This window comes from Leucopleurus acutus (assembly GCF_964270905.1).
Source record: "Leucopleurus acutus genome assembly, chromosome: 12".
NCBI lineage: Eukaryota > Metazoa > Chordata > Mammalia > Artiodactyla > Delphinidae > Leucopleurus > Leucopleurus acutus.
In genome coordinates this window covers 74,752,019-74,771,913 of record NC_139154.1, presented here as the reverse complement: position 1 = coordinate 74,771,913, position 19,895 = coordinate 74,752,019, and the positions used below count along the sequence as shown (strand labels likewise).

Below are 19,895 nucleotides of genomic sequence, written 5' to 3'. Positions count from 1 at the left end.
GTTTTACGAGACTGTTATCTCTTCTATAACAAAATTAAGTATGTTTCATAGAAACTAATAAAATACCTTTCCTTTTTAGACCAGTGAATGGGAGAAGGGCAGACTGGACCAAGGGGGCTCGTGCTACAATATGGGGTTAAGGGAGTGGTTCTCTCTCCTACTTTTGTTTATATGAGCTTTATCCACTGGCATTTATTGTATGAAAAATTAAAACTGAGAAAATTTTAAGTACTTATTAATTCATTTTAAAATGATAATAACCCATTATATGTTAAGATAACTAATATAACTTTCATGAAAAAATAACTTTTCCAAAACAAAAAAATTTTAGTGAGACAAGTGGCATTGTTTCACATTTTTTGCCAATCCCTTTGATGCCTGGCGTAATAAAAGATAGCTAGGTTCTCATAGCAGCGTCTGCATTTAATCTGTTAACGATATTACATCTTGTAGCCTCTGGAAAACCCCACTATACTTGTGGTAGACTGGGAGTGGAAAAGGCCAGTAATGCCTTAATATTTATTTTCATAATAAATAATATTATGAAAATAGTTTTAATCTCATGCAATTTTGAAAAGGATGTTATAACCCCACTTTTCAGTGTGTGAGACCCCTCTCCAGGGTTCCCTGGGCCACACTTTGAGAACTGCTAAGTTAGGGAATGTTTTCAGAATCACCTGGAGATTTTTATCTTTGAATCATGTATCCTTCATGTACTGATAGGGAAAAAGCATTCAAAATCACTACCTTAGAAAACTAAGTTACGGAAAAGAGTGAAAATACCCAGATTGTTTTCAAAATCATCCTCTATTAGGAGAGTCATAAAAGGGAGAATCAGTTACTAAGGCCTAACTGGCAAACAGGACCAAAGACAGCTTCTGGAAAGTTTTAAAGCCTTAACTAGGAGACCTCATTCATATTTTTGCATATATTTAAATCAAGAATCCTCCCTCCCACCCCCCAAATTTTTTTGCAGCATTTGTAAAGCAGTGCTTTATAATCCTGTGCTGATTCTTATATTTAAATTCTCTGAATATTTATTTTTGTGGTGGTAAAGACAAAAACTGGCAGAAACTAATCATTGAGCTGCCTAAAGTTTTTAATATTTGTAAAAGAAAAGGATGGGAGAGATTATATGTTTTGATTCCAGTACCATGTCTAAATCCAAAAATTTGTTTGGCATAGATTTGGGAGAAAAAGGGGGAACGCAGGCATAACTTTTGTTCACAGTCTCTAAGTAACCTGATTTTCCTTTTATCAGGGCATGGATGATTTGCAAGTCAGATCAGCTGCTACAGATATATTTTCTTATCTAGTAGAGTTTAGTCCTTCCATGGTCCGAGAATTTGTAATGCAGGAAGCCCAGCAGAGTGATGACGTAAGTGATAATGCTCTGGTTCTATATGAGTTACCTGTAAAATAGTGTTTGCAAACTGTTGAAAGAAAAGTCATAACCATAATTTTAACTGTTTATGAAGAATAATAATAGATTTCTGATCAGTTGTGACTTTGACAAGGCCAGAATATGTGGCAGTTGATTTATTTATTGTAAAAACAAAAAAAATGCGTTCAAACTATTACTGAGATAAAGAGATTTAACGAATCAAATTCTTAATTCTTGGTTTTAAAAAAAGTTTCAAGTACTAATGAAATGTAATTCTGAACCCTTAGGTCAGGCACTTATCTAGTATAACTAAGAAGTGCTTTTACTGGTTCATTGTGTCTTTTTTTTAGTGGGGATGAATATTTAATAATGAAACCAATGTTGTGTTTTCCCACTACAAAAATATTTAAACTTTCCCCTTAATCTCTATTTAAAGACAAAATGAACATATAGCTGTAATTGAAGTACCCTTTCTTATATTAAATATATGTTAGTGTTAAGTAGAAAATAACTGAAATACAACTACGTCCCTTCTTAAAGAAGGTTTAGATTCCCAATGTTATTTGATTCTTTTATGGTTTTGTTACTATTGAATTAAACTATAGTTGTTTTATATGTTTTGTTTTTTATTAATGTCCACTTAGATTTTTACATTCTATCTGTTAGATATTTCCAGGTTTTTTTTTTTTAAAGCAATTTTATTTTAGAATTGGTTTGGGCTAACGCTATTATTTAGGCAGTAGAAAAGAAATAGAAGAAATATTTTGTGTTAAGTATATTTTAAAGTTTAAAAAACCCAAATGATGCTAAATCTGACTTTAAAGAAATAAATACCTAGCTTATTAATCAGTTTATAATCTCACTGTTGACATTCTTATCTTAGTGCCATCCTTTACAAAAGATAACTTTGAAATTAACACTTCTATTGCTTCATCCTTAGTGATGTGTGGGATTAAGAGCATTCAACATAAAATCTCTCAGACTATGAGAATAATAATTTACTATCTTAGAATTCTTAACTTTTACAGCTTTTATTTCTGTTTTCATTAGAAAGATTTTCTTGTTTCCATTTAGTTGATGCATGAGACATGGGGAAGCAGTTACTGATCGTTAACAATGAAAAGTCCCTATTTAATTTCCCTTTTTCTTGTAGTCACAGTCTTCAAGGTCTTTCATTTCCCTGATTTTCTGAGGTCTAACAATTTTCTAATTAAAAATTTTTGTTGCCTCAAAATAATTGTTAGCCCACAAATGAAGATAAATTACTTTTTTCTTAATTTCCAAAATTAAGGATTCTACATGCTGAATTCTACTATACTGAGTTGGTAGTAATGTTTAAAGGAAAGAAGAAATAACTTACCTGTGTATTCAGCGGGCAGTTGATATTTTGATGCTGTCTTAAAATAAATGCACAGCATTCAAACTTTTCTTTCTGGTACTGTGGGAGCAGATTTGGCTTTAGGAACATGGATTACAGTATTAAAATATGTGTTGAGACACAAGGAAATAGCAATATTAACTTTTTTTTTTACTATAGTCATTATTTCTATCCAAGCTGGAAGGATAGATTTAGCAATAATTGCTGTGCGACAGATTTCAAACATTTTTATGCTAATGACCTTTGAAACATTCAGTAAAACTTCTTTTAGAATCTGACGGGATAAGTAATACAGCTACTGCTGAACTGCTTATTTTGGCAGGTATTTTCAGTGTATTTCTCACTTAGGAATAAATTCATATGTTAATTTCTATAGATATGATATTAGCCTTAGGGTTATTTTATTTTTTACTGAATTATTTCTAGAATTGTATACATGGAATTTGCTTCAAATTAATTCTGAAAAGCAAACTTTACCATAAAAAGAAATTTAAAATAAATACATAAGCTAATCTCTATGGGTTGACTGTTCAGTATTTTGTATTGAACATATCACACTTTATTTCTTAAAATTGTGTCAATTTTTAACTTTTTATTTTGAAGTAATTTTAAATTTACAGAAAAATTACAGTAATAGTACAAAGAACTCCCATATACACTTTACTCAGATTTCCCAATTGTTAATACTTTATTTCTTATTTGCTTTATCATTGTCTTTCTTTGCTTGTATTTGTATATACATATTTGCATACATAAATATATAATTAATTTTTTCTGAATCATTGAAGAAAAAGGTATGGAAATGATGTCACAGTGCTCCTTTACCCCTATTTGCTTCTGTGTCTATCTACTAAAACTCTACATTACCACTGTACAATTATCAAGTCAGGAAAGTCAGGAAATTAAATAACATTTTTACAATACTGTTATCTAACTACAGTCCTAATTCAGATTTTATCCGTTGTCTCCGTAATCCCCTTGTTACCCAAGACAAAAATGAAAACTTTCTGTTGTAGTATGTGAAAATTTGGATTTGTCTGATGTTTCCTCATGATTCAATTCAGGTTATTTCTTTGTGTCAGGAATAGTACAGAGGTAACATTTCTTTCAACATCATACCAAGAAATTCCCCCAACTTTAAAAAATGAGCTTACGTTTTCTTTGTCCAAGGTGTTTTGCCATTTCACAGACTAAAGAAGTTAGATTAAGTTCTTCTGTAGAATTTGAAGAACAGTTGTTGCTTTCTCTGAACACATCAGAATGGATTGAAAGAAGTATTGGTTCTGTAATACTTGTAACCTTCATTCAAGTAGCTGCAAGAGCAAATTTCATATGCATGAGCTTTTTTTATGATTCTTACATTTAGATAGTTTTTTAAAAACTGGTAGTGTTTCCACAACATACATCAGTTATTTTTATCCTGTTACCTCAGAATATTCTTCCTGCTCTTGCCATTCTTTCTTTCTCCTCTTATTTACTATATACATGGAATCTAAGTTACACAGATTCTGATGTTTTCTTGATCTTACCAGAAAGTGTCAGTACAAATTTTTCATGTTACTTTGTCATGATTGCCACTTGGCTAACAGTGAGTGTGTAATGCCATAGGTTATAAAATATATCTCAACATCAAGAAGTTAAAATGTTAAGAAATCTGTCTTAGAAGCAATGAAATAAAGTATGTTCTTTATGTTTCCCAATCAGAAAATAGAGATGTCACCTGATAATTGGGATAATCTCTAAATTCCATGTGTAGATACTCAAAACTTTCCCTCCGTTACTAATTATATATTTTCAGTATTTTTGGCAATATTGAAAAATTCTTACACCCACTTAAATGTACTTTAAAAACAAAAGTATGTGTTTCTAAGAATAGCATGAGGCTGGAGTGTGATGAAACCAACAGGAGTATCATTTCTCTAAAACTTGATTTAGAAACAACTAAAACTTTGAACTATCTCCCAGAAACTGTGGTTAAACTCACTTAAATGTTGCTATTTAGATGAAGGATGGCAAACTTTTCTTAAAGGACCAAAAGGTAAATAAGACTTGGTAGGCCTTCTGGTCTCTGTCATAACTCTGCCACTTTAGTATGAACTGTCTGTAGACAGTTTGAAAATGAATAGGTGTGGCTGTGTTCCAGTAAATGTTTTACTGTAAAACTATTTACAAAGTGAACAACCAGCCAGGTAGTTTTGTAGTTTAATGACCCCTGACTTAGACCCCAGAATATTGCAAGTATTTAGAAACTGGTTCTAAATTGAAGGTTTTAATTGCAAAGCTACTATGGTGGTGTAAAGAGAAGTTAAAGAGACCATGGGGGGCTTCCCTGGTGGCACAGTGGTTGAGAGTCTGCCTGCCGATGCAGGAGACACGGCTTCGTGCCCCGGTCCGGGAAGATCCCACATGCCGCGGAGCGGCTGGGCCCGTGAGCCATGGCCACTGAGCCTGTGCGTCCGGAGCCTGTGCTCTGCAACGGGAGAGGCCACAACAGTGAGAGGCCCGCGTACCGCAAAAAAAAAAAGAAAAAGAAAAAGAAAAAAAGAAAGAAATTAAGGAAAAAGACTTTCTCAGACAAAAACTGAAGAAGGAGTTCGTCAAAACTAGATCTGCGTTTTAAGAGATGCTAAAGGGAGCTCTTCAAGTTGAAATGAAAGAACACTGAACAACAAAATTAAAGCATATGAAAGTGTAAATCTCACTGTGAAGGTAAATATATAGGCAAATATAGACCAATGGAATAATCTAATGGTGGTATGTAAATCACTTTTAATGCAGTATAAAAGGTAAAGACAAGATATTATGAATAACTACAACTACAGAAATTTGTTAATAGAGATACAATATAAAAAGAAATTCTGATACCAGTAACATAGTATATGGGTTGGGGAATAAAAGTGTAGAGTTGTACACAATTGCTGATGAGAGATTAATATCCAAAACATGTAAGGACCTCCTGCAACTCAATAGCAAAAAAAAAAAACAACCCAATTTAAAAATGGGCAAAGGAACTGAATAGACATTTCTTCAGAGACATAAAAATAGCCAACAGGTGCATGTAAAGTGATCATCATCACTAATCATCCGGGAAATGCGCATCAAAATCACAATGAAGTATCGCCTCACACCTATTAGGATGGCTCTTATCAAAAAATCAAAAGGTAACAAGTCTTGTTAAGGATGTGGAGAAAAGAGAGCCCTTGTGTACTGTTGTGGGCCTGTACCTTGGTGCAGCTACTATGGAAAACAGTGTGGAAGCTCCTCAAAAATTAATAGAGAACTACCATATGATTCAGTAGCCCCACTAAGGATATAAATCCAAAGAAATTTAAATCAGATCTTGAAGAGATAGCTGCACTTTTATGTTCACTGCAGCATTATTCATAGTAGCCAAGACATGGATGCAACTGAAGTGTTCATCTGCAGATGAATGGATAAAGAAAATTTGTCATGCACATACAGTGGAATTTTATTCAACCTTAATAAAAGAAGGAAACCTGGCCACTTTTGACAACTTGGATGAACCTGGGGGACAATATGCTAAGTGAAATAAGCCAGACACAGAAGGACACAATAGTATATGATACTATTTATATGAGGAATATAAAATAGACTCATAGAAGCAGAGAGTATAATGGTGCTTGCCAGGAGATGGGGAGTAGAGGAAACAGGGAGGTATTAGTCAAAAGATACAGTTTCACTTTTACATGATGAACAAGTCCTAGAGATCTACTGTATGGCATATTACCTATAATTAATATTGTATACTTAAATATTTGCTAAGAGGGTAGATAGTATGTTAATTGTAATTGTTTTAATCCTAAAAAAAGAAAGAAAAACCAGCCTATAATAGTTTTACCTAATAAAAATTTTGTTTTATTCATGTCACAATTAGTCAAGGAACAGCTCTATGATGCCTGAAGACTCATCTTATGAGTCAGTCATCCTGAGCTTCTGGTTTTAATGTCTGTTACTTTGAGGTTGCAAGATTGCTATTCCACCTCCAAGCAGGGATAAGAAAGGGGGCAGAGGGCAAAATGGAGAGAGCTAGAGAGCTTTTCTGTTTCATTTTAAAGCTCTTTCTTAGAGGTTCCATTTAGCAATTTTTGCTTGTATTTCTTTGGCCAGAAGTGCATCACCCTTAGCTGCAATGGAAACTGAGAAATACAGCGTTTTAGCTGAGTACATTGCCTCTCTGAACAAAGCTTGGGCTCTGTTAGCAGAACAAAGAGAATAGAGACTAAGTTGGCATCTAAGTAGTATCAGCCACAGCCCATCTCTGTAACTACCTAACGTCCATATACACTTTTCTTTCATCACTCACCCTTTCCTCAAGGGAGACTTCTGTATCCAGTCTGGAGACTTCACGTCCAGAATATTTGGGTGTTGTGCAGTCCTCTTCAGGTCCAGATAAGGCTCCTTATGTTTCAGGGACCTTTAAACAAAAAGATAATTTATCTGCCCCAACATCACAATTAAACTACTTTTGTTTGGAAAAAGGGAGAACATACATACAGCAGTCATTCATTCACAGCTATGATGCACTGGTCTGTCAAATATTTGTTGAATATCAGTAGCTTAGACTCATTGTCCTTAGAGGTTCTTGATTAACCATACCAGCTGTCCCTGGTTCTGTTCTCTAAAGAATTTTCCTTGCCCATTTTCTTCCAAAGCTTAGGTTCCTTCCCTTAGGACATTTTCAGCTGTGGCTGCATCTGAGCTAGGCAATGGAAGATGCCTTTCCTCCAGGGCTCTATTTTGTATTGTAGCCTATTTTCTGTCAGTGTGAGTTTTCTGACCCAGTGGTGGTCTTAGAGATCAAACAGTCATAGACTGTTGCAAAAGCTTACTTTACAGTTAAGCTTCCTCTACTGTTTAGTAGGCTTCCAAATTATTTTCTTGTGTATTCTAGACATCTTATCTAAGCATAATTTTTAAACCCGAAGGTTCCCGTTTACCTACTGACCTCTGTGCCCTTGCTTTCTCAAGCTCGGGTACCCTAAAAAGTTCTACAGAATAGTATTCAATGGTGCATATACCTTTGTCTGTCAAGGAAGTTTTACACGTCTTTGAGAAAGGCAGTTTTGATCTCCTGAAAAGGCTGTAGTTCTCTGTAGCAGTCTATTTCACTATGAAATATATAAATTGGCTTTTTTCACTTCCACAAGTCACCAGATTATGGGACTCTCAGTCAGCACAGGTCATTTCCCTTTTATCTTTGCGTGTAGACCAGCAGAATTTGGTATTGGTACTTATGAGGCAGGATTTGTAAGAAACTACATTTGAGAGAGAAGGGTAAAAAGCTTTTAAAGTATATATATTGAAATATTATTTTAGTGTATGAGCTATACCTTAAGAAGTCTTTCTTGCAACTGTGTTTTCATTTAGATGTAACTTAAATTCATCATTTATATATATATTTTTGGCCTAGTTTTAGATGAATGAACTTATTATGTAAGAGGAGGAATGAACTTATGTAATTGCTTATATATAATTGAGCAAATTATCTGAGCCCCTAATTAACTGGTAGAATCCAAGTTGTACACACTGGTATGAATTTTAAAGTAAGTAAATACCATATCATTGTTCTGAAGAAAGCTCACTAGCTGATACCTTTTGTAATATCTTAACATTTTATATGTGATATACTTTGCTGAACATACCAGAATAAGAAACAGGAGCGGATTAAGGTGGAATTTGCTCTTTCTCCTCTAACTGAAATAAGGCTTGAGTCTATTAATGTAGCTCTGTGAATTATATTTCATAATTTCTCTTTGAAGAAATTTCATTGTTTCTGATGCCATGATAGAATTATTCATTGGTGTTCAAATTTTGAGACATGGTAGAGGGTAAGATTCTAATTTTAAGCAGTTAAGTTGCTATGACATGGTTTTTGATGGTTCTTCATTGCATTTAATATTACAATTTCACAGGGAAATATTTTAGCATAACACAGTATGTTAAATTTGGGAGGGACTAGAAAAGCAAAATAATTACAAAATGTGCTTTATACTGGAACTTTTCTTTTTATTATTTTACAGAATTCTTCCCAATTCAACAAATTTATCTTCATTCCATGCAGTTCTTTTATTTCATCTCCTTCAGTTACTACCTTTCTTCCCCCAATAATAAACCTGTTCTCAAATCCTCTGAGTTGATGTCAAAACTTTTTCCTTTGACCTGAACCATCACTTTTTATCCTATTTTAATGCTTAAGGTGTCTACTTTTAAAATATAGGCAGAAAGCAAATAAATTTTGTATCTGCAAAGCTGCTTTGTAGCTCTTTATATTAAGACCCAAGAACATGTTACTAATGTAATAATAAGTCTATTTGGCTGCTTTAGATCATTATATAACACAGTGTGTACCCTTTTACCTCTTGTGGAGAGCTGTGTACTGGGTTATTTTTTCTCATATTTTTGTCAGAAAGGATTTTCTTGTTAGAAGCTGACATACTAATCTGTGTTCTGGGGTCACTTGATGTGTGTAATCTTGGGTTTAGTCAACTTCTAAAATCATGCCTGAAGCTAAAACCTAGACTGAAAATATGTTAGAACCTCCAGTGAACAAGAATTTCTGGTAAATGATTTTGTTTTCCATTGCCTGTGTTGATGATATTGTAAGCTGTCATGTGCTCTGATTTTTGCATTGTGTTGTTTTGGTTTTGAGTGGGCTTCTTTATGCTCTGGTGTGTTTATAGAACTTTGAAAACATTGGGGAAAAAAGGTTTAAATAAGTTCATCCATTCTTTGTTTTTGTTTTTTTTTTCTGTATGATTCCGATTTTGTTCTTTCAGCTGGTACGTTTGTCTTATATCCAAACCAGGTCTCACAGAAACACATTTTCTTTCAGGATATCCTTCTCATTAATGTAGTAATTGAACAAATGATCTGTGATACTGATCCTGAGCTAGGAGGTGCTGTTCAGTTAATGGGACTTCTTCGTACTCTAATTGATCCAGAGAACATGCTGGCTACAACTAATGTAAGAAATTACTCTGCGATAGAAACGTTTTGGTCTAGTCAGTTTTAAATGATTTTATATACAATAAGTTATGTATAAATATATGTAAAAATCAAAATTTTGTAAATTTGTACAATTTTGAAAAACAAATATTCAAGCATTTGTACACTCAGAATTCAAGTAGCAGTACTGTTCCTCTAGCAGTTGTTTTTGCAGCAAACTACAAGATTGTAATCTGCTAAAATCTTGGTAAAATGTTAGCACTTCTATTTATGATCCTTGACCTCTGTATGTTAACATCTTAAGAATTAAAACAAAGAAATATGAATATAATTAACACTACTGAACTATAAAAATGGTCAAGATGGTAAATTTTATGTTATATGTTTTTTATCACAATAAAAAAGAAAACAATATGTACCAAATGATCTTAACTGCGTGGTGAAAGGAGTCAGCACAAAAAAGGGCTTAAGGAAGTATTGCAAAATATTAATAGTGGTTATCTCAAAATGCTGGGATATTTCTCCTTTATAGACTTCACTCAAATTTTGAGAAAATGTATATTATTTTTAAATCATTACAAGTTTATAGAACCAGTTATATAAAAAATAATGGCCAAAAACCCGAAAGGAATTATTTTCCAAATTTCCAAGTCATAAAGTCTTAAAATTAAAAAAAAAATCTAAAATCTGTAACATTTCTAGTGGCTTGATAAATCAACTTGGTGTTTTTTAAAATTTGAATACATTGTGAAATCTGGGGTTTCAAATTTTAAACGGTTAAGTTGCTCTCACATTGATAGATTTTTCATTGCATTTCAGATCACATGCATATTTGAAAAAAAATTGTTTTAGATAATTTTCCCTGGAAAAACTTTTTATAATGCTATCTGATCTTTTTCTTACATTCATTTTTATTTAACATATAATATGAAATAGATCTGACTATTCAGTTCTGCAGAAATAAGGTTAAGATGAATATAACAAGTTTTTTTCGATTCTTTCACAGTATCTTAAAAGTATCTCTGTGCACTGTTAATCCTTGAAGATGTTTTATTAATTATAAAGATAATAAAGTATTTTTTTTGTATGTTTCAGAAAACTGAAAAAAGTGAATTTCTAAATTTCTTCTACAACCATTGTATGCATGTCCTCACAGCACCACTTTTGACCAATACTTCAGAAGACAAATGTGAAAAGGGTAAGGCCTCTTACCTGCTGATGATTTCTGTTTTAAAAGAGTGAGATAAGTATTATAGCTAACAGACACTTTACTTGGTGCTTTTTATGACAGGGAAATTACTACTGAAAATTTTAAACTGCAATATAAAATGATGATTTCCCTTGTTTCAGAGTGTCTGTGGTAGAGAATGATATAGAATACGTGGCAAAAAGTATTACACCTTGAGGGAGAGAACTGTAAACACTTACCAAAAGAAGGAGATTGTACCCAAAGTTGTTAGAGTTAATGTTAGAGTGAGTAAGTGCAGAGAATATATTGCCTACAAAATCCAAGGTAACCGTCATTTTGGAGACATATTTGGCAATACAGTAAAAACTCTCTAATTGCAAAACATAAGGATCAGGTTATTAGGTTAATCAAAAAAGTTGGTTAAAGCAGAGAATAATTTTTAAAAATAAACTGTTTATAAACATTTACTTTAAATGCTGCTCATTTACTGATAGTTTGTATAGGGTCAAGGCTTTTTTTTTTTGTATGGTTTTTTTTTTTTTTTTGTATTTCCATATTGCATTACATAAGTTGCACCCGTAATTCATCGGCTACAGTTTCTGGTCTCAGTTTATTATAGTGGAGAGAAAACCTAAACATATTTTTGAAGCAGTCTGAGTGTAGAATTCTACTATGGTTTTAAGTACTTTCCTTTAAGTACTTAAGTATTCATAGTTTCGTATGACTAAGTTGGTATCATTTTTTAAATTGAAGTCTCCTGTATTCAACTTAGCCATAGATATTACAGTTCTGTGACATTTCATCAGTCTGCAGTATTTAAATTGTGTAATCATATTACCAAATATAACTAGTGTAAACAAAGGACTGACTTTGATAAGCATACAACTCAGCTTGATGAAATGAGATATGTGGGGGGGCATACTCTCAGAAAATGTTGGCTAATCTATTAAGTCAATTAAGAGGAAGTCAGTTAAGAGAATGTTTACTAAACTAATAAAATTGTACACCCTACATAATACTATCAATTCCATTTCTGAGTTTATATCCTAGGGGACATTTATGCATATACATGACAGATACAAGGATGTTGTTGCATTGTGCATTGTAGGAAATGAAGAAAATGTAGTATATTCATATAATGGAATACTGTTTAGCAGTTAAAATAATTGAATTTTGATCTGTCGACTGATTAGTTCTCAAAAATAAGAATTGGGTAAAAAAAAGCATGTCACAGAACGTTTTGCAGAAAGGTTCCATTTATGTAAATTAAAACAAATGCATTTTTAACTTTCATTTTAAAATAAAACATTCCCAGCATACAGAAATATTTACATGATAGCATCACAGATACATACTTTGTTGGCTCTATCAAAACTAACTTGTCATATTTTTTTCAGTTTTTTTAAAAAGAAAATAAATTACAGATAGTTTCTTATGCATTTTCATTCTACCCCACCCCATCCCCTCAAGAAATGCTGAATTTGGAGTTTATCACCCCTATGTTTGTTTATATTATTGTGACATGTATAATGTGGTATTATTTTTCACAGTTTCAAACTTGATATGAATTGACTTAACATTGTACACATTATTGTGCATTTTTTTCCTTTTTACCCAATGCTTTTTTTGAGATCTATCCATATTGATACCTAGAGTTTATTTTTAACTCTTGCGTGGTATTCTTTTGTATGAGTATGTTGTAATTTAGCCATCCTGCTTCTAATGTATATTTAAGTTGTTTCTAGCTTTTTCCTGTTACAATGCTCTGATATACATTATTGTGTTTCCTAACATAAATGTGCTCTAAGATGTGAGCCTACGAATCGAAACTTAATTATAATGTTATACTTATTTTTTTAAAAATTCAAAACGTAAGTGACTAATTGTTAAAATCTGTGTTATTTTGTCAGAATACTTATGATACTGTCTTTTAATAATTCTTCATCTGCACCCAGTTCTCTAAAAGATTTCAGATAGAGGTATAATATTTGACTGAAACTACTAATTCTTAATAGTTATTATGCAGGTAAAATGAGGTTATGATCAGAGATATGCTTTGTATGTTGTAAAGTGCTAGGGAAGTGTGAGATATTATTACTGAAGTCGCTGATTTTAATTTTTTTTATTAGATAATATAGTTGGATCTAACAAAAACAGCACGATTTGTCCCGGTAAGTATAGATTCATACTTTATGAACTAATGCAAACTGTAAGTTTTTTCCTATACAGAATATAATGCACTTATACAAAACTAGGAAAGACATATTTTCATGCAAAAAATCCAAAACTAGATTTTTTTTAAATAAAAAAATTCCAGGCTTCCCTGGTGGCACAGTGGTTGAGGGTCTGCCTGCCGATGCAGGGGATGTGGGTTCGTGCCCCGGTCTGGGAGGATCCCGCATGCTGCGGAGCAGCTGGGCCTGTGGGCCATGGCCGCTGGGCCTGCACGTCCGGAGCCTGTGCTCCGCAGTGGGAGAGGCCACGGAGGTGAGAGACCCGCGTATCGAAAAAAAAAAAAAAAATTCCACTTTCTCCAATATAAAAGATGCAAAACCCAGTTGAAATTTTGTTTTTGTTTTTCTCTGTAAATTTAGAGATTGTTTTCTGACTTTTTTTTTAAGGAGATGTCTTAAAGTTGAGGATTAGTTCATTCTTATTTTGTAAATCTAGTAAACTAAGGCCAATCAGTTAGGAACTAGTCTTCATCAATAGTCTTATGCGTAGGTATCGTTCATGAATCTGAGTATAAACATGGTTGCTTCTACTTGGAACATATGTATCAGGTATTGGCCTGTTAGTATGGAAAATAATGCCGTGTTTACCTGGCCTCCTGTCTTTTCTACCAGGCTCATCAAAGCTCTAGGAAAGCCAGTGTCAAATTAGGAAGCAGTTCAGAGATTGGATTATTAGAGATATGATGAGTAATTTCATGTCCTAATTTGGAAAAGTGAAAACAAGGCATTTAATTAACACTACAGATCACTGTTACAAGATCTTTTGTAAATAAAATTTGGGAATTGAGAAATTTAGAGAATTTATTTTAATGGTGAGGAACTAGTTCAGATACTGGCTGAGGTGATGGCTGTTGTACAAATTGGTCTGAAAGAAGTAGAACTCTTTACTTACATTTAAAGTAGAAAAGGTCTTTGAAATGCCAGAATTGTATTTTGTATACTTGCTAGTCATTCTGTAATTAAAAAGATTGCTGATTTGTTCCTGATAGTATCATGTGATGTTCCACAAAATATTTATTTGTGTAGTCTTCTTGAAAAATAAAATAGTTGGATTTGATGACGTCAGTTATTTTTTCTATTCTCTAAGGCTGTGATTCCATAATTTCTTCACAGCTTAATATTTTCTTGCCTAAAATATTTACAGTAGGTATGGGTAATTTACCTATACATTCAATTTTGATGTTCAAGAAGCAATTTTAAATCACTCCATGAATGTGTAAACCAAAGCCTCTTGAGGAAGAAAGAGCTGGTATATTTCAGTAGGCCTCTCATGGATATGATTTGATGTTAAAAAGATTACTGTTTTAAAATCATGATGTAATATTTTTCACTTAATATTCAAACAGCCAAAAAAGTCCTTTCCTTAAAGAAGTCTTTAAAGAAAGCATATTAATTTTTCTTGAGAAATTTGTGTTACACCACTTCAGTCAAAAAGTTTAAGGTATTTCCTCTTTTACTGTGCAGTGGACCCTTTTATAGATCCATTAATATTAATGACAGCACATATTAAGGAAACATTACCAAGAAAATCTCAATGCAGTGAGGGCTTTATTATCATATTTGTACATTTTTATTTAACATTATTAAATATTTTATATAAGAGCCTTAGAATATCTATTTAGTAGGTAAAACTAATACTTCTGGAGAGTCTACCTAATGAAAAAATAAAAATCTATAGCTTCTTTAATTGATACAAAAAGGAGAAGAAAATACAGTTTTACTTTTGCTCTGAAATACAGGATGTACACTTTATTCTCTTTGCTTAGATGTATTGCAACGTTTATTTTCATGTGATGACTTTCTTTGTAGATAATTATCAAACAGCACAGCTGCTTGCCTTAATTTTAGAGCTACTCACATTTTGTGTGGAACATCACACATATCACATAAAAAACTATATTATGAACAAGGACTTGCTAAGAAGAGTCTTGGTCTTGATGAATTCAAAGCACACTTTCCTGGCCTTGTGTAAGTAACAGTTTCAATGAACATTCTTACAAAATGTTTTATGGAACAGCATTTTTAATAGAAAAGCCTGAGTTACCCATGTGGAATTATTTTTTTCTAGCAAGTGCATATGCTATTAAAGAGATGATTGCGAGAAATACTAATCTTTTGTTTTCTTTTATTTAAAGGACAAGAGGAGTAGGTCACAGTGCTTCCTCCACCCACATATTGCTCACATTTAGATTCAGTTGTGATATAATACCATGTGCAATGACACTTCACTAATAGAACCACTCCTGCTGTCTTTTACATCTGCTTCATCAAACTGTCATTTAGTAGTGACTCTTTTTATATTTTTGAGATATGGGCCTTGAAATGTATTTGTATAACTCAGGTTATTTATTTGAACATGTAAAATAACTCACGGTCTCTTCAGTAGACCACTTGGACCAATAAAAGTCAAACTTAAATGCTGATGTTTGCTTAAATGTTGATTTTTGGTGAACCCTAACTTTACTTTCCTCTCATAGTTTCACCTGCTGATAGAGGTAAAGAAACCTTCTCCCTAGAAATAAAAAGAGCCCTGTGGGTTTTTTCTGAGCATGAAAATCATAGTTAAAATGTAACATTTAATTTAATGTATAGAGAAAAGATTAATCTCCCTACTACTTCCTTTATTTTTAAGGCCTTAAAATAGCCACTGTTAACTGCCTGCACTACTTCTTTTCCATTCCTTTTTCCACACCTGTGCAAATTTACATAAACATTCACACATGTATATGTTTTCATGTTTTATTTTTATAGAAACAGGATCATGCTGACACACATCTCAGCCCCTTAATAATACGCTAGGTCATTGGATATGGTGTGAACTAATATTTTTCCTAAACATAGCTGAGTAACATTTCATAGAGTGGCTCTTTCGCAACTTATTCTACCATTCTCCACTGCATGGATTACAAGATTGTTTTGGTATTTTACCATTCCAAATAGCACTGTAATAAATAGCCTGGTATTGGGTTGGCCAAAAATTTCATTCGGGTTTTTCCATAAAACCCGAACGAACTTTTTGGCCAACCCATACATAAATCTTCCTTTACTTGTTTATTTCCATAGGATAGATTCCCTATATTGGGATTGCCAGAGCAAAATGTTTATTTATTTTAATATATCCTTTTTCAATTTTAATTTACTTTCCAGATTACTTTCCCAAAAGATTGAAGCACTTGACATGAAGAATACACTCAATGAATAGCACTCATTCTTACTGCTTTTTAATATGTTATCCAGCTGATGATGGAAAATGTATTCTGTTTGTGTTTTAATTTACATTTTCCTTGATAACATCTTTTCACATTTTAGTGCTTTTGCATTTTGTCTGTTGTGAATTGCCTTTTATCTTTTTCTTAGAGCTCTTGTATGTTAGAGATATTAGCAGTTATCACATTTTGGGGAAAAAAATGTCCCAGTTTCATTTGTCTTTTGTCTTTACGTTTATTTATGGCATGTTTTGCATATAATTGCTATAAGATTCTTTATGATGACAAATATGTCTTATTTTTCTTTCATGGCTTTCGGGTTTTCTGCCTTGCTTATTAGGAAAGTCTCCTATGTCCTAAATTTATACAAATATTTTCCTCAATTTTCTTCTAATATTTTTTATTATTTTGTATATTTGTAATGCATCTGAAATTTGTTTTTGCATATGGTTTGAAGTGAGAGTCTAGCTTTCTTTTCTACTGGATGTATAGCCAATTGTGCTAACACCTTATTAAATAAACTATATTTTCCTTACTGAATTAAAATATCACTTTTGGTATTCAGTAAGTTACCATATATACTTGTGTCTTATTTCTGAACCATTTATCCTTTTATTTCACTAGATAAAATGAATGGGAAAGTTTATTCTTATGCCATTATAGTATCTCTGTTGTAAAGTTTAATATCTGCTAAGTACCTCCTCAGTTTTCTTTTCATAATTTTCTTGGTTCTTGGACATTTGTTCTTCCACAGTAACTTAAATACAACTTTATCCAGTTCATCCTGATTGGATTTACACTAAATTTTAATATTAATTTTGGAACAGTTGATGTTCTCATGCTAGGTTTTCCTATATGGCTTTCTATAAGTAGTCCTTTCTGAAATGACTGCAGAATGGTCACATTTAAATGGATATAACTGAACAAATCTCCAGTATTTAAATGTTTATATTGCTTCAAGATTTCCATTATTATAAACAATGCTGTTTTAACTATAGTTTTGTGTGCATGTTACTTCATTCACAGGCAGTGTATGAAAGTGCCTGTTTGCTCAGGTCTTTGGCAATACTTCAGTCTTTTTAATCTTAGGAAAACTATTTCTTATCCTGCCATAAAAAGAGGTGATGTTTTAAGTCTAGCAGTTCTGTCCGCACCTGTTTAGTCTTACAGTTATCATACATTTATACCTTATGTGGCCTATTTCTGTTTTATTTTCAGATAATATTTAGAACCTCTTTGGACAGACACAACTTCTTTTAATAACTTAGATCTGTGAACAGAGGGTTAAAATGAGAGAGTGACTTACAAAATCAGAAACCTTGTGTTTTAAAAGATGTGGCTAGTGTTATCTGTAGAATAAATTAAACTACTCAGGAGAGAGGTTACAAGTTAAAAGATAAAACATAAATATAAGGGATTGAAATTACAGTATTTTGTGTTCCATAAAGGTTTTAGCAATAATATTGCTAAATATGTTTAGCTGGGGAAAAGACTAGTTAAAGGGAAATTTTCTTTTCAATATTTTAAAATGTAAAAAGCCAAATTATACTGCTTATTTGTTACTCTAACATTCTTTTACAGTTACAGTCTGATTTGCCACAGTACATGTTTACTAAAGGTTAAACAGCTCACAAGCAATTGGTAAACAAGGGAGTGATGTTATTATAATCCGGAGGTAGTGTTGGTTCACAGATGATTTTCCCAAGGCAAAGAGAACTGGAATAGCTTTCATCGGAAAAGTAGAAAAACCTTTGGCGCTCCTGTTTACTGGTAGCAGGAGTCCCTTTGGCTGTATTTCCAGAAAACTTAAAAGAAGCACCTACCTCCAAAGCTCCCCCCACTCCCCTCTTTGCCCTGTTCCCCAGAGAGGTAAGGCAGTCTCGGCTCTTGGCAGGTTGCACCATTCCTGTCCCCTTCTCAGTGACAGCCCCTACTGACTCTGAGCTGCCTTCACTGCATTGTCTCCACATCCACCAGCACTGCTCTAAGTAGTGCCGGCATTTGTGTTGTATGGTTTGTGTATTTTTTAATCTCTCTGCCTTGTAGCTGTCTGCCTACCAATTATTGGGGCTTTTGTTAGCTCTCGCCCCAAGTTGTACAAATTTTGAGTTGGTTTTTCCCTAATTCTGTTTTTCGCAAAATCCAATTGTTCTTATTGCAGTTTTGCTTTTTACTTTAGAAGAACATATACATTGCTTTATGTAAAAATACCTGTATAATAATTAATACCAGTAAGATTGGCAGCTTATTCCCTGTATTATTTTTAATTAGGTGCTCTTCGTTTTATGAGGCGGATAATTGGCCTTAAAGATGAATTTTACAATCGTTACATCACCAAGGGAAATCTTTTTGAGCCAGTTATAAATGCTCTTCTGGATAATGGAACTCGGTACAATCTGTTGAATTCAGCTGTTATTGAGTTATTTGAATTTATAAGAGTGGTAAGTTTATATTAAAAGATTCTTAGTAAATTAAAATAACTATATGTTTAGTGATGTTAATATTTTAAATTGTGAAATTCAGCATAGTATTTAAAACTGCATTTGTGCTCTATTCTTCTCAGTTCCATTTTTTTGCCAAATGCTTCAGGATATTTAGCATATTGGACATTTCACTCAAGCATGCCATTCATGTGATCTCTGTGATCTTTTGTAAGGGTAGTGATAAAAATGAATAGAAAGATTGAAAAATAATTCCCTTGGTAGACATTGATACAAAATGCATAAAACGTAGGATGTTATCATGGAATTTTAAGTTGAAGAATCTGAGAAGTTAGGTGAACTACTTCAGCTGCCTTATTTTATAGACGAGGGCTTGAGACACCCAAAGTGATTAGCTGACCTATTCAGGTGCATTCATTTGGTTAGGAGCACAGGCAGGGCTTGAAGATATGGTGCAGCTCATCCTTGAGTCTCAGTCAGGCAACAAAAGATTTGTCATAAAAACATCTGGAGAGAGCTCTGTGTGAATACCAGGGATAAGATGAATAACTGAAGAACCGGTAAGATAAATTTACCATCCCACACACTGAAATGATTCCACTGGAGGAAATGGCCACATGGTTAGAAAAAACTTGAAAAAAGAAAGTCAAAGCTAGAAATTCATTCTCTAGTTTTGCTTCTTACAAATCAGATTTGTACTGATGACACAGTATTCCCACATAAAGATTATTTGGCTGACTAGATTGTTTTTCTTAGAGTAGTCGCTTGCCAAGAGTATGGTTTGCAAAAAGGATGAAGATAGAAGTACTGTCTTTAGCCTTGGAAAAAAAGGAACATGGTTGACTAGCTCACCAAGAATCTGAACCCAGGTTCACAGTGTACTGTTCTATGAATTAGAGATTAACTTTTATATATTTTTTTCCTTTAAAATTTTTGTTGAGATATGGATAAAATGAATTGTAAGGTTCACAGCCCCATCCCTATTCCTATGATTGAATTTGTTTTTCTGAAAATAATTTTGAGTGATTGATAAATGTACATTGAATCCCAAAACTTACCTTTTTTTGTTTGTGTGTAACACAACTATTTTACCTAGG

General features: G+C 32.9%; 1 protein-coding gene across 3 annotated transcripts in view; it reads left to right on the top strand.

Annotated features, from left to right (window-relative positions):
- Positions 1–19,895, top strand: part of PPP4R3B (protein phosphatase 4 regulatory subunit 3B) — a 63,447-nt gene that overhangs the window by 27,703 nt on the left and 15,849 nt on the right. For all 3 annotated transcript variants that reach the window (XM_082852379.1, XM_082852378.1, XM_082852377.1), the window contains exons 7-12: positions 1,262–1,378; positions 9,616–9,747; positions 10,824–10,926; positions 13,047–13,088; positions 14,961–15,119; positions 18,629–18,798. In XM_082852379.1, coding sequence (XP_082708505.1) covers positions 1,262–1,378; positions 9,616–9,747; positions 10,824–10,926; positions 13,047–13,088; positions 14,961–15,119; positions 18,629–18,798 — 723 coding nt within the window. The remainder of the gene's footprint in view (positions 1–1,261; positions 1,379–9,615; positions 9,748–10,823; positions 10,927–13,046; positions 13,089–14,960; positions 15,120–18,628; positions 18,799–19,895) is intronic.